This window comes from Anolis sagrei, chromosome 2, assembly GCF_037176765.1.
Source record: "Anolis sagrei isolate rAnoSag1 chromosome 2, rAnoSag1.mat, whole genome shotgun sequence".
Taxonomy (NCBI): domain Eukaryota; kingdom Metazoa; phylum Chordata; class Lepidosauria; order Squamata; family Dactyloidae; genus Anolis; species Anolis sagrei.
In genome coordinates, this window is record NC_090022.1 from 68,033,877 (window position 1) to 68,048,329 (window position 14,453).

Genomic DNA, 14,453 nt, shown 5'->3' on the forward strand with positions numbered 1-14,453 from the left:
GGGAACATATGAGACTCAAGTATTTGTGACTTATTTTTTCCTTTCGTACCTGTCCTTTAATATAAGGAATCATGCTTTACAAAGATGCAGTGTTGTCTTTAAAAATAAGTTGTTACCTAGCAGTCCATGAGTTTGTTGAGACAGTCTGTGACTATCCAGTGTGTAAAATCCTAGGAAATCTCGGTGCAGGGGATGTTTCTTCCATACTTGATGCAAAATAACAACAAATTTTGCTCCGTTGTCCATTGAAACCTCCATGCTCTTTTTTCGCTTGATGACTAGAGTCAGACTAGGTGGGGAGAGAAAAAAGAAGCTGAACAGAGCAGAGAAATCTTTATCCTGAATAATAAAAAGCCTACAATTGAGGAAAAGGTAAGCACTCTGGCGTAAGAATTTACCTGGGTTCTTGCAAGGTAACATCATCAAGCCAACTGAATGCTGTCCGTTTTACACCATCATGAAGAATAATTTCCTTGGTGGAGATCTCAATTTTTATATGCCGGTGGATATTTGCAATCCCAAGTTTTCCAAAATATGTATTCTGTTCTCTTACATCATTGTTGCTTTTCTTCTCACCAATGAGCTCTCCATTGACTACAATACCTAAAGGCAAATGATGTTAAGTAATGTTATATTTGTAAGACTCTATACAAGCCTTGGAGATAACAAAAAATCTGCAGTTTAATTTGGTTGCACTGGAATTCATTTAAAATGTTTAAAAAATATTCCACAGCTTTATAACAAATTTGACTTCTATTTTTAATCATTCTCTAAATAAATTGGGTTTTATTAGGCAAGGAATACTCAGAGGTGATTTTGCCAGTTCCTTGCTCCAAAATATAGCCTATAGCACGTGGTACCCAGGGTGCCATTAGACTGCAGAATTAATGCAGTTTGATACAACCTTAATTGCAGCGGCACAATGCTATGGAATCATGGGAGTTCTAGTTTTACAAGATTTTTAGCGTCCTCTCAAAGAGTGCTGGTGCCTCACCAAACTACAGCTGTCAGGATTCCACACCACTGAGCCATGGCATTTAAAGTGATGTCAAAATGCATTCATTCTTCAATGTAGATGCAGCCTCAGCGGCAGTCTCCCATTCAAGTCCTAACTTAGGTTACTTCCAAGATCAGACAGATTTGGTGCCTTTAGGCGTTCAGGCCCAGTGCTTTCACTATATTTCAGAATATATGCCTGACTATACTCTGTAACTCACAGTTATGCCTTATAATTACAATTTCTTGAAGATAAAAATAATAGCCTCTTGATCAAAGAGAAAATACTCACCTGTAACTGGGTCGTTTATTAAACTTAGGACCGCCCCTGGGTCTTCATTAATATTGAAACAAAGGGCATCTTCTTTTTGAGGCACTGCAATAATGAAGTGTGGGTCTCCATCAACTGCAAAAAAAAAAAAAGATGAACATCAATATACTGCTGCCATCTTTTATATACTGTATTTTCTGGCATATAAGACTACGTTTTAACCCAGGAAAAACTTCTCAAAAGTCGGTGGTTGTCTTATACAATGGATGTTGTCTTAAAGGGCAGGTGCTGAAACTTCCAAGCCAGACTGGAGAATCTGTGGTCGCTGCATATAGTGGGGGGAGCTCAAAAATGGTCACGGCTGCATCCCCGCCATATGCAGCGACTGTATGAAAGCAACAAGGGCAGCCCTGTACAAGTGCGATAGAAGAAAATCCAATAATCAGGATTCGTGGAAAGAAGTGACTTAACTTGGTCCCAATGACGAGGTGAGGGGGCGCCTCACCAGGAAGGTGTAAGTGAAGAGCAGAGCAAGCTGCAGGCGTCCAGGACGACTGGGGTATGGAAAAAAGAGATAGAGTGGCACTGTGCCCAGAAAAACACGCCTCTTTCACGCATCGCTGCACCCTTGAATCCTATTACTGTACATCCTTCTCTTCCTCTCAGATCTTGCTCCTAAGGACTGCAATGAAGCAACGCAGGCATACATGTGTGAGATCTGAGAGGCAAAGATGGAGGTACGAAAATAGGAAAATTACCAAGCTGAAATCAAATTGGATGCTTTTTTACATTTTTATTTGGTGTGTGTTGGTAGAGGGGTGGTCTTATATCCCAAACTCTATTTTTTAAAAGTTGGGAGTTATCTTATACGCCGGAAAATACAGTAGATGTTTTTTATCTTACTAAACCATAATTTATCCTTATTCCAGTGAGTTCATTCAGAACTACAAGACTGCCACAGTCTCCTCCTCCTGAACAGGTTACCACCTCATGTGTGTGTGAAGTGGAGGAATTACAATATATTTTCCATTTTCTTATTTCCTATTTTTCTCAAGCCATTTTACTTGCCTTGGATCCCATCCAAGGAGAATGATGGGGTTTTAAATAAATAAATAAATAAATAAATAAATAAATAAATAAATAAGACCCATGCTACAAATTACAAATTACCAGTGGTCTTGTGGAAGAGATAAATAACAACTACACATGGACCTCCTGCAGATGTGCTGGTCATACTTGCGAGATCCAGATCTGATGGCACCCAGCAGAAAAAAAGACGATGAAATATGCAGCATAAGGCACATTTGTTTCAAATCCAGGAAACATTGTTTACATACGGTGTTGTGTGGTTTCTGGGCTATATGGCCATGTAGTAGCAGCATTTTCTTCTGACATTTCATCTGCAGCTGTGACTGGCATCTTCAGAGGATCCTCTGAAGATACAAGCCACTGATGCAGGTGAAACACCTGGAGAAACATCGTACAGCCTGGAAACCACAAAACACCCCAGTGATTCCAGCCTTGAAAGCTTTTTCTTAATTTGGAAATAATAAAAAAGATTCAAGAATGTTATGTCACCAAAAAGACCAGCACAAAATTCTATTGATAAGCTCTTCAGAACCTGTAGATACTCATAGTAAGTTTGATTTAAATTAATCACGCTCTTATGAAATGTTCTAGGTTACTTTAGTTTTTCCTCTGCAATTTGAAAAAACTTACCACTGGAATAATGATATGGAGTTGATGGAGCGCTGTACTGGGTATACCTGCCTGCTGTTTGAAAAAGAAAGGAACTCCAGTTAAACTTAAATGAAAATTGACTACAAGGAACCTACCTACACACTCTGCCCTTTGCTAAGCCATTACCCATTTCTTACATTATGATTTAGTACTTTTTGTATTATGTGCAGATGTAACCTGATAATACAGGAGTTCTCATCTGCATGGGCATGAGGGACCGGATTAAAATGAATCTTCGGATCCAACCAACCAATATAATGCTGACATTTTAAAATGCAACTTTCCCAAATAAAGAAAGCAACAATTGCAATTTATTTTAAATATATACATCGATGTAGTTTTATAATTCCTGAGATGATATCCTCCTCCTCCTTTTAGATGATACAGCTAAAAAGACATATCGTACCAAAATTAAAACAGAATTCAACTATTAATGGAATTAAGAATGATTAAAGGTATGCCCACTGGGGAAAACACAATGGATAAACAATAAAGCACATTATTAATAGTTGTTTCCATATGAGCAATCTGCTTTTAAAGGTTTTTATTTGACTGTGGAAATATAGCAAAGAGCGGGCCAGCCAACAGAGCTCTAGAGCATATGAGCAGCCAGGCTCTTTAAAAAGCTAAAATATGTGAATTTCTCTTGTGTTAGCAATAAACAGTTTATTTACATATTCCCATGTTATGTACATGCAGATCTTTTGCATGAGCTGCCAAATGTTGTTTTTAAATCTTTCATTAATCAAGTTCTAAAGTTAAAAATAAAAGGAATAAACCCAACTTCAAAATAAACAGAACTGAACTTACCTTCAGCTGTTTTCAAGGAGGTTTAAGAAAATGAGAAGAAGATAGATTAGTCTTTCTACCAATTTATTGTAACATTTTACACCAAAATTTCCTTAGCAAGCATAAAATTGAGAGTACATATCAGCTGATTGACAAGTATATCTAGGCAATCAAGTTCAAGCAAACCTAGTTCAAGCAAAACAATCTTTCTCTTATAAATGCTCTTGACTTTGACCAGAGCGCTCATGTGAAGCTCCTCAAAGAAAGAACCATTCTTAATTTTCCTCTCTGTCCAGGGTATGTGGTGATGGTAAATTAGTACGAGCAAGTGTCAGTGTCCATCTCTCCCCAGAAAATGTTCATCTTCTCTTCCACTTATCCAAATATTTTGTTTCATTTTGCAGATTCTGAATTTCTAGTGAAGGTTCTTGTTACAATGAATTGGAAAGAGAAGTTACTATTTGTGACGAGGCCACTAATTTGTAAAGAGTTTGTAAAGGAGCCACCACTCTGTAAGGGTTTATTAATTTGATAGCGTAGCTAATAGCTAGTGATATTGACTTGGTCTTTCTTTAATGTGTAGCATGACTTAACTTGGAAAGGAATTGTAACAGAGACAGGGCTTTAGGAAAAACAGTAACAAGTTTATTGAAATGTAGAAGCGTGATGGTTTAAATGTTTCTTACTCTTAGAGGCACATATCTTCATAGGTTACATTTATAACGTTTCTTAAGCAACTCTGGAAAGGACTCTTCCTTCCACTAAACAGGTTTCAAACTAATTTTTCTTCAAACTGTGTTTCTTTCCTTAATAGGTTACTTCAGTTACAAGCTTATTCTTTCTTTGTGATGTTTCTGTTGCAATAGAGATTCTCACTGGGTTTCTCTCACCCTTTGTCTCATACACTAACTATTAATATAAATAAATCTACTCGACTTATTTAAACTACTCAGGCTAAAAACCAAAACCTTCCTGATTCTCACTACTATAGAATCAGCCCTTCCCTGTAGTTTTTAACTACAAATTACCTTCCTGGTTCTCACCACACACTAGAACCAGCCTCTCCTGTAGTTCGCTGACTACAGACTAACTGTTTTTAAAATGGCTGCCCTGCCAAGTGGCAGTTGGCTCCACCCCTATTTCCATGGTAACCCAGCTCAACATGAGCTGAGCTGGCTACCATTCCCTTAGTTATGCAACTTTAAATATTTACCCTTTAAACATCTATCTATAATTATACATAACTGCAAGTCAAAAGATTTACACTTCACCACACTATTTCTCTGGTGTTCCTAGTAAGGTGGGATGGGGAATGAATGATAACAGCAATTGTAATGGAATTAGATATCAGTCTTAAGAATCTAAAGATTAAAGTTCTTATTCTTAATGACTTTAGGATTTCTGATAATCAGGAAGCAAATATAGTTAATTTTCCACTAAATGGAACTGAAGACCACCCCTAACCCTTCTGATGCCACTAATTCATCCCTCTAAGAACAGTACTGGGTATATTCCTCTTACTGTGTCTGAAAATGTGTAAGTGTGGTTTGCTAATCTTATTTTAGGAAACAGAGTAGTAACTTGAATCTCAAGACCTTGGGGAACTTTTGACCAGTACCAGTTTGCCATGTGTCGAAAGAGAGCTCGGAGGCCTCCTGTATCTGAGGTCTGGCAAGAAAAGCACAATGTTCTGTATTGATCTTACAGTGCAAATATTCTTAAACTAGCTATTGCTCCCAGGCAGATCTAAAGACTGTAAAAAAATACATATTTAAAACTGTCCTGTCATGTTCTCTTATCTTCTTGGTAGGATTATTCCAGAATCTCATGAGATCTCACAGGATGAAGAAGCACTTGTCTTGATCATTATACTTTGCAAGGGAACTATGAGGATGCTGCTGATAGCCCTGGGAAGCAGTGGCCATTTTAGGATACAGTCATGTTGGAAGAAATAAAGTGCCCCAAACAGTCCTTTTGCCTTGGCCCAGACCTAACCAACAAAGAATGGACCTAGAGTAATAGCTCAACAAACATCTCTCAATATTACTTATAAGGAGGATGCATGAACTAGAACAGGACCTTAATAATAACACAGGAATATGGAGCTCCACAACATCATCCATGAAACTGTCTAATTGATATATGTGGAAACATTTCTCTTGCTCTGCCCCCTGCTGGATCAGATTTGATCTGTAGGGCAGGAGTGTTAGTAATGGGGTATTTCTCCATAAAAAAGAGAAACTGCTAAAAGTAAAATGGTTTAATTATTTATGGAATAAAGTTTCTACCTTCTATGGGTTTGTCAGCAACTACCTCTGGTTCTTCATTATCTTCTGGCTTTGTGACTATCATGGATGTCAAAGGAGTCACAAACTTATATTTCAGAGACATCTCCAAGGCTTCAGCAGTGAGATTCCCCTTTTCATATCCTGTTGCTACAGACCTAAATAGAAGAATATTAGAGAACATTTAGATGTTGACATTTTAACAATAATTCTATTCACTGTCCCATTGTTATAAGACACAATTGCATATTACCAATGCAAAGTTATATTTTTGCTTCCTGGGCAGAAAATCAGAGCAAGAAGGAAAATAGCTGGCCACATACATCAGTCTGAGAAGAAGATATAAAGGGAGCCACACTAGAAGAACATTAAACTCTATTTGGTATCAGCTGCTCTCTGCTTGCTCTCAGCCAGAGGACTAAAGGCTTGTGTGTGAATAATATTGGAGAAAGAGGGTGAGGAGGAAGAAGGGGGGAAAGGAGGGTTACTACAACCTATTGCTACAAGTTGATTCGAGAGCTATTTGACCAAATGTCAGAGTATATAAAATAAATGAGTATGCATTGTTTTAATTTGGAAAAGGTCTTTCATTACCGTTTCTCTAGAAGTTGCTGTATTGTGAGATAAGCCCAGAGTCTCTCAATATACTCTCCAAATATGTACTTTTGCTCCTCAAAAACTTTGGCGGTTTCTTCAACATCTGCTTGTTCAGTGAAAGTCAGATCGTTAAGTGCCTGGGAAGGAGAAATTCAATGTCATAAAATGCATTTAATGGCAAAACAATATTTTAGCAATATACACATAGCTTTTAGGACTGGGCTATGTGTCCACTACTGTGGATTCTCCTGGGTTTTCATTTACATTTATAAGACTGATTCACTCTTACAAGACCCAGTATTCTTTAATTCCCAGTTATTATTTCATGTAATCTAAACAAGCTATGCTTAGATTTGTTCTTACATATATACTGGAGGTAAAAATATGCACTGCTTCTAATTTGCTTCTTAAAGCTGGATCCAGACAGGCCTTTATCCCAGGAGATTTTCCTGGGGGCCTATCTACACCCTGGGTGGGTGTCCACACATTCTCTTGGGACTAGTTTCTGATACAGAACATATGCCATTCAGTAGTAGCCATCTGCTCGACCTCAGAAAACCATATTTAATAAGCCTCAGCACTATAAGAGGGTTTAGTGAAACCAGTCACTCTCGTTGCAACGGTGTAGTAACGGTGAGGCCGCAGATCATATTTCAGTTCTTGCAGACCACTGGTGATCCAGGAACCACAGGCTAGGAACCAATGCACTAAATGCTCATTTAGTTCTGCCTTTTGGACTTTCAAAGTGTTAGGGGTATCACAATGGTTTTGAAATAGATTTTTCCCACCTGTGGCATTTAAATTCTCAGCAGTCCCTAGTGAACCACATCTCATGGATTCAACTTTAGTATTTGTACATTTTATGTAATTTGTAATAACTTCTCAATTATTATTCTTCGCTCATCTTTGACAGTCAGATTAATACTCACTCCATGAGCTTTCACCTCTGCCGTAATACTGTTCAAATCATTGTCTGTAATTCGTCCAGCCACAACAAGCTCAGAGCCATCATAATAATGTTTAAAATTATTTTCAGTCACGTCAGAGATGACATTTTCAGGGTATTCCAGTGTTACCTCAGTAAGTAAAGGATTGGCAACTTCATCATAAAAACCCTAGAAACAAAACATTTGCTAGAATAACTAACAGCAGCAGTACAAATGTATCTGTACTGATTTGAGAGCAAAATCAGTACAGAAGGTATCAATGCCTGGAAATGTTATTCAAAAAAGCCGCATTCCTTGCAATTTTTTGTGGGAGCTCATATTTTATTCCTAACAAGTAATATAAAGCCCTAACTCCACAGGGTCCCATCGAGAGTAGGTCCTATCAAGCAATCACTGAATGACGAGTAAATTCCTGCATTCATATATAATATAGATTCAACAGGTCTACACTTGAGTCAGCGTAATGTAGTGGTGTAAGGATTGGACTCTGACTCTTGGAACCATAGTTCGATTCCCCACTTGACCACTTGGTGACCTTCGGTGAGACACTGTCTTAACACCAGAAAACTGTGTGTTAGGGTCATTTTTGGATTGCAATACGTTGGAATCCAAAATTAGCAAAAAGGAATAAATATTAGGACTGGTTAATTTAAAAATTGGTTAAAAACTAGTTTCGGATGTAGGGGGTGCTGATGGTTCCATTCTAAAGTCACTTCCATTTTTTTAAATCAAAACTTCCAAATCAATTTGTTATTATTTTGTGTCCATTGTATACTCTCCATGAGTCTACATTGTACAGCCCTCCTCTCCAATTTGTTGATGATTCTCCTTTCGGTTTATGAATGCACCCTTCAGGTTGCTGTGATTTTTCCGGGCTGTCTGGCCATGTTCCAGAAGCATTCTCTCCTGACGTTACGCCTGCATCTATGGCAGGCATCCCCAGAGGTTGTGATGTCTGTTGGAAACTAGGCAAGTGGGGCTGATATATCTGTGGAAAATGGGGTTTATATATTATAGACCTCACAGCCTCTGAGGACACCTGCCATAAATGCAGGTGAAACGTTAGGAGAGAATGCTTCTGGAACATGGCCAGGCAGCCCAGAAAACTCACAGCAACCCAGTTATTTCAGTCATGAAAGACTTCGACAATACAATGCACATCCTTCTTCTTTTCTCCAATGTTTCCCCTTCTCCTTCGATGGTATTATTCCTCTCTTTGCACCCAAGGTTGTGCTTTTTCTCCCTGAATCTCCACCTGACAGTTCTCCTCCTTTTGCATAATTCCTCCTCCTCATTTGGAAGTGAATTAATGCTGAAATGACAATGGAAATCTCCCCTTCCCAGAGGCGTCTTCTTTGCCTCTTTCTGGGGTTTTATCATCAGGCCGAGGCTCGATCCGGATTAGCGAGGTCCTTTTTCCCGAAATGGAAGGGGGTCCAGTCTATGAAATGCCCCCCTCCCCTAGAGAAAGGAAAGAGGACCTTTTTCCTTTGCAAAGGGGAGAAAAAAGGGCATCATTTCCATGCGTAAAACTACCTTGTTTTTATTTGGATGGAGAGATCTCTCTCTCTAAGAACGTGCACGTCGAATCCGGGTCTGTTCCTTCCCTGAAAGATTTCTCTTCAACTACAACACAGAAGCCCCATCTACACTGCACTACAATGCAGCCTGAAACCGCATTTATATGTTACCAGTTCAAACTGCATCATATAGATTTATCCTGGGGATATAATGCAGTTCAAGAAAGTGACCTTGTTTTGGGCACTGTTGCTGATCCAACCCAAGATCCAAGATGCGAGTAAACCTCGGCTGGATTTCAATGGCCACATCATTGCAAGGCATAGACTCTACGCTGACCATAAAATGCAGTTCCAAACTGGCAGGATAGATCTAGCCCAGGCATGGGCAAACTTGGTCCTTCCCTCCACGTGTTTTGGACCCCACTTAGCGACTGGGGGGGGGGGGGAGGAAAGGACCCGAGGCTTTGCCCATGCCTGATCTATCCCTTTGGAGAAAGAATGATTCCCAAGCATCTTCACTTCGAAAAGACCAATGTTTTGGTGCATAAAACATGTAATGTTGTTTAACAGCAGGGCCTTTTGCAATCTCTACCATTGGGGGCCTGTTCTTCACAAACTACAACAATGGCTGTGCTTAGCCATGTTCACCTCATCCCAGCAATCACGACACAAAGGATTTCAATACACCTGGTGTCCCATAAGGGAGGGGGAACAGTCTGTTGGTAGTTGTTTGAATACTGGCATCATGTGGCCCATGAAAAATTACTCCTAGCAGCTTATACAATGCGGAGAAGAACTCGGGGAAAACAGAGTATATGAGAAGAATGGAGGAGGAAAGCAGGGACTGCCCTCTTGCATCTTTTTCTTTTAACATCTTAGACCCCTTCTATACTGCCAAAAAAATCCAGATTATCAGCTTTGAACTACAGTTTTATTTTAAATTGATGTTTTAATTTTGCTGTTTTAACTAATGTCTAAGTGTGATTTTATTACTACTGTTGCTGGCATCTAATGGGTGCCGGTTGTGAGCCACCCTGAGTCCCCCCTCCAGGGTGAGAAGAATGGGATATAAATGTCCAAAATAAATAAATGATAAATAATATTATATGGCAGTGCAGACTCATCTTATTGGATTATATGACAGTGCAGAAGGGGCTTTAGACTCAAGTAAGGACTAAATAGCATATTCTTGTTACAAAAAGTATCAGTCAATAAAAAAAAAACCGAAGGCTATATTTCATGTTATTATTGGCCAAGGTCCTGTCTGATGCTGGAGGAGCCTAAAGATGCAAACATATACTCTGAGAGTTAGAGAGTAGAATACTGCTGGGTCAGTGGTCCCGAGGTGCACCAAAGAGTGATGCGACCTGGGGATAAGGGCTCTATGGAATGTACTTAATTCTTCCTGGGTTACTGTCATAAAAGTTGACTAAACCCTGGTTGTGTAAGGATAACTCACTAAGAATATCCTGTCTATAATTATTATTACCTGTAACTGTAAGGCTGCATCAGAGTCCTCATAGATACGGCGAGCCAGACCATTGTTCTCTTTTGACACTCTTTCCAAAAATGCATAGTCAACACCATATCCAAAACCAAGACTGTATAAAGGGTATTCTCCTAGGGATGCATTTTTTACATTTTCTCGAATTCTAAGTGGATCTGTTTCACCTGCATGGAGGAAGCTACATAAATTAAACTTTGCATTTCACTTTGACAAAATAACATGGAGGAAAACTCTACCAAAAAGTTAATTACATTGTTTAACATTTGGAAATTAATAACAGGGGGAAATGGAAGAACAGAACACAAATAATGTAGTTTGAGGAATCCCTTTCACTGCTTATGTAGCCTAAGTGTAGCTTGTATATGGTATGTTCACGGATTCTTGATGGTTAACTCGACATTCTAATTTCTTTAAAAATGAAATCTGATATGAAAACTAGATTTGTATTCCTGTTGGGGTCTGACTGGATCCTAACATTTTTAGAGTGGCATCTGATTTTATATCTTGTCCCATCCAGGATCCAATCTGTTTTAACATGGATCCTGAATCAAGATTCAAGAATGTGGACATGCAGGCTTCTGAAATTGACATACACTGACATCTTTTAAATGGCTATAACCTTTTTTTCACCCATCTATATACTTTTTGGAGACGTGGTAAAATTCTATTACTATTAAACTATTAAAATTCAGACAGACACCTCAAGGTGTTTGTGTTCTGGGTAACTGTACATTTTGATGTTCTCCATCCTTTTCCCTACTGTTGGAATAAGTGAGCTTGGCTTTTTTGCTTTAGCGACACATGCTATTTTTGTGTCCTTCGAGAAAAGGAGTGAAGAAATGTACTCCCTAGCATCCTATTTTGTGGCTCTTGGAGAACCCATACCACCACATATTTTGAAAAATACACCATCAGAGTTTTTGATTACAAAAATACTTTCACAAGAATTTTAAAACTGGCATAAAAATATTAACTATTTGGATCCCTTGCCACCATCAATATTCAATATTTCCTATAATCTCCAAACCATGAAAAGAGATTTAAGAATAGGATGATTTTCAATCAAATTCCAGAACCAGATATGTTGATGCACATCAGAGTGCATCATGGGGAAATGGCCCCAAACCCCTTGCCCTTCTTTGTCCAAAAGCATCAATGAGCTAAGTTTGTTAAGGATGGGCTAAGATTTGTGTGTGTGTGTGTGTGTGTGAGGAGCAACTTGAGAAACTGCAAGTTGCTTCTAGCGTGAGAGAATTGGCTGTCTGCAAGGACGTTGCTCAGGGGATGCCTGGATGTTTTGATGTCTCAAGCATGGCTGGTGGGAACGAGAGAGAGGGCCTTCTCGGTGGTGGCCCCTCGGCTCTGGAATTCACTACCCAAAGAGATCAGATTGGCCCCTACCCTTTCCATTTTCCACAAGGAGTTAAAAACCTGGATGTTCCGCTGTGCATTTGATTAGGCAGTCCCACCAGAGAATGGGATCAATTTTGCCATAGCTCTTCACACTTTCATTGGCCCTCCCATCCTGTTATTTAAATGTCTAAGGACATTATCCTTCCAGCTGTGACCTTAATTGGAAGCGCACTTTGCACTTTCCCTGGGCTCTCCCTAGGAAAAATTGCACATTCCCTGATCCCTCCACACTCAGCACACAATACTGTTTTTAAAATGTGTAATGTGATTGTAATGTTTCTCTAATGTTGTGGTTGATTTTATTTTGTCTTGTTTTATTTTATTGTGTGTGTGTGTTTTTTTTTTAATTTGGGCTTGTCCCCTTGTAAGCTGCCCCGAATCCATTTGGAGAGATGGTGGCGGGGTATAAAAATAAAGTTGTTGTTGTTGTTGTGTTTTACCATCCTTCTGGGAGTCTTCTCTCATGTCCCCACATGGGGAGCTGGAGCTGACAGAGGAACCAGCAACCTTCAGGTCAGCAACCCAGCTTTGAGGTCAGCAGTCCTGCCGGCACAAGGGTTTAACCCATTGCACCACCAAGGGCTCCTTTGGGCTAAGAAAAATAACAGCAATAATGAAATGACGGTATAATTGAAGAGTGAATGTTTTCTTTTCTTTAATCTACAAACAATGCAATAGTGAAATTAAGTGACACCATATTATTTGTTTGTTTGTTTATTTATTTAGTATATTTATATACTGCCTTTCTCACCCCTGGGAGGGCTCAAGGCAGGTCCCCTCAGGGGTACATATAAAGGTGATGAGCAGATATTTTGCTGAATAGATCCTTGTGTGTGCGTGTTTTGTAGAGATTTTCAGATCACTCCTTTCCACATCAGGTAACATCACACTGAAATTATTTCACCTGTTGTTCAATATTATTTCACCTGTTGTTCACACACTCACCTTCATTGGCATTTCCATCTGATAACATAATAGTCAGAGAGGCACTTCTTTCAGGTACAATTTTTAAAGCATGGGCATTATTCAATATCTCAATTCCAGTCATTAAACCATCATTAAAATTTGTTGCTGCAACAGAGAAACCATGACTTAATTTGTATTATGAAGAATGAGAAGAAACAAACACTTGGTTTATTTTAGTTCAGTAGACTACCTCCAGTACTAGTAACATCAATACTTGTTTAGTATCAATATTGGATGTAATGGGATCAGTCCCACATCAGTGGAAAATGATAAATAGCAGAAACAGAACTGAACATATTACAGGAGGGATTGTGTATATAGGCTTATTTTGGTATTGTTTTCTTTCTCAGGGTACATCTACACAATAGAATTAATAGAGTTTGATACCACTTTAGTTGTCAAGGATCAATGCTATGGAATTGTGAGAGTTGTCATTTGGTTAACTACAAGCATCATAAGGCAGAGAAGGCCCTTCAAAAAATACACCACCTCAGGATTCCATAGCACTGAGCCATGGCAATTAAAGCGGTGTCGAATTGCATTCATTCTGCAGTGCAGATGCACCCTAAGTTGATTTCTAAATTAATGGGTTTACTTTTTCCAATATCGCATAAGGAGCATCCAGTACCTTCTCAGGGCTCTTCCACACAGCCATATGACCCAGAATATCAAGGCAAAAAAATCCCACAATATCTGCTTTGAACTGGTTTATCTGAGTCCACACCACCATATATCCCAGTTCAAAGCAGATTATGTGAGATTTTATTCAGTTGTGTGGAAGGGGCCCTAAACAACAGTTTTACTCAGCAGCTTAGTGGGTGCTACATGGAAATACTTTTGCCCCAACTGCTACTGACTGGTCATTAGATTGCATTGGGAAAGTTCCCGTGTCTGGCTTCCGGGCTCTCTGCCTTTGTCCTCCCTCTCCAGCATCCAGACCTTGTTGTACATAGGCTGATGGAAATTCACCACCATCAAACCAGATCTCGCTCCATGATTCCTGCACATGAAAACTTACAATTTTAAGGAAATAAAAAGTGGATGTAATTTTTTTTCTTATATGCTCAGAAGAACTGCTTGCCAATTCGTGTCCAGCACTTACCTCCAGTGACAGTTATATTTCCAATGAAATACTTTGCTTCTTGCACATTCTCAGGAGTAGCTTTAATTATGCCGTCTTTCCATTTATGGACTTTAGATTCAAACAGTACGATATTAAAATGATCGTCTTCTTTTAAATCTTCAACTATTTTTATGAATGCTTCCTTTGCCTTTAATAAAAGGTGAGTTTTTTAAAGGTTAATATTTAGAAGTGTTTGTTTCCAGTGATTCTTCCTGCTGGAAAGGCTCCCCTTTCACCCACCTAATTCAATACACTTTAGCTAACTGGCAGCTGTTTCTTCATATTCTCTCCCTTTTCCC

The 14,453-nt window shown here is 39.0% G+C and overlaps 1 protein-coding gene and 1 long non-coding RNA gene across 3 annotated transcripts in view; both read right to left on the reverse strand.

Annotated features, from left to right (window-relative positions):
* Positions 1-14,453, reverse strand: part of LOC132769193 (inter-alpha-trypsin inhibitor heavy chain H3-like) — a 32,061-nt gene that overhangs the window by 2,142 nt on the left and 15,466 nt on the right. The window contains exons 9-15 of one of the 2 annotated variants that reach the window (XM_067463605.1): positions 14,134-14,302; positions 13,011-13,136; positions 10,635-10,816; positions 7,608-7,793; positions 6,786-6,815; positions 399-484; positions 117-289 (exon numbers count right to left, since the gene is read on the reverse strand). In XM_067463605.1, the coding sequence (XP_067319706.1) occupies positions 117-289; positions 399-484; positions 6,786-6,815; positions 7,608-7,793; positions 10,635-10,816; positions 13,011-13,136; positions 14,134-14,302 (952 nt within the window). Of the gene's footprint in view, positions 1-116; positions 290-398; positions 485-6,047; positions 6,240-6,675; positions 6,816-7,607; positions 7,794-10,634; positions 10,817-13,010; positions 13,137-14,133; positions 14,303-14,453 lie in introns of those variants that run through there. The other variant, XM_067463604.1, reaches the window with a different exon arrangement.
* LOC137096041 (uncharacterized) lies at positions 1,359-3,338 on the reverse strand. The gene is made up of 2 exons (XR_010909160.1): positions 2,987-3,338; positions 1,359-1,402 (listed from the first exon to the last, which is right to left on the reverse strand). It is a non-coding gene; the product is annotated as an uncharacterized lncRNA (long non-coding RNA).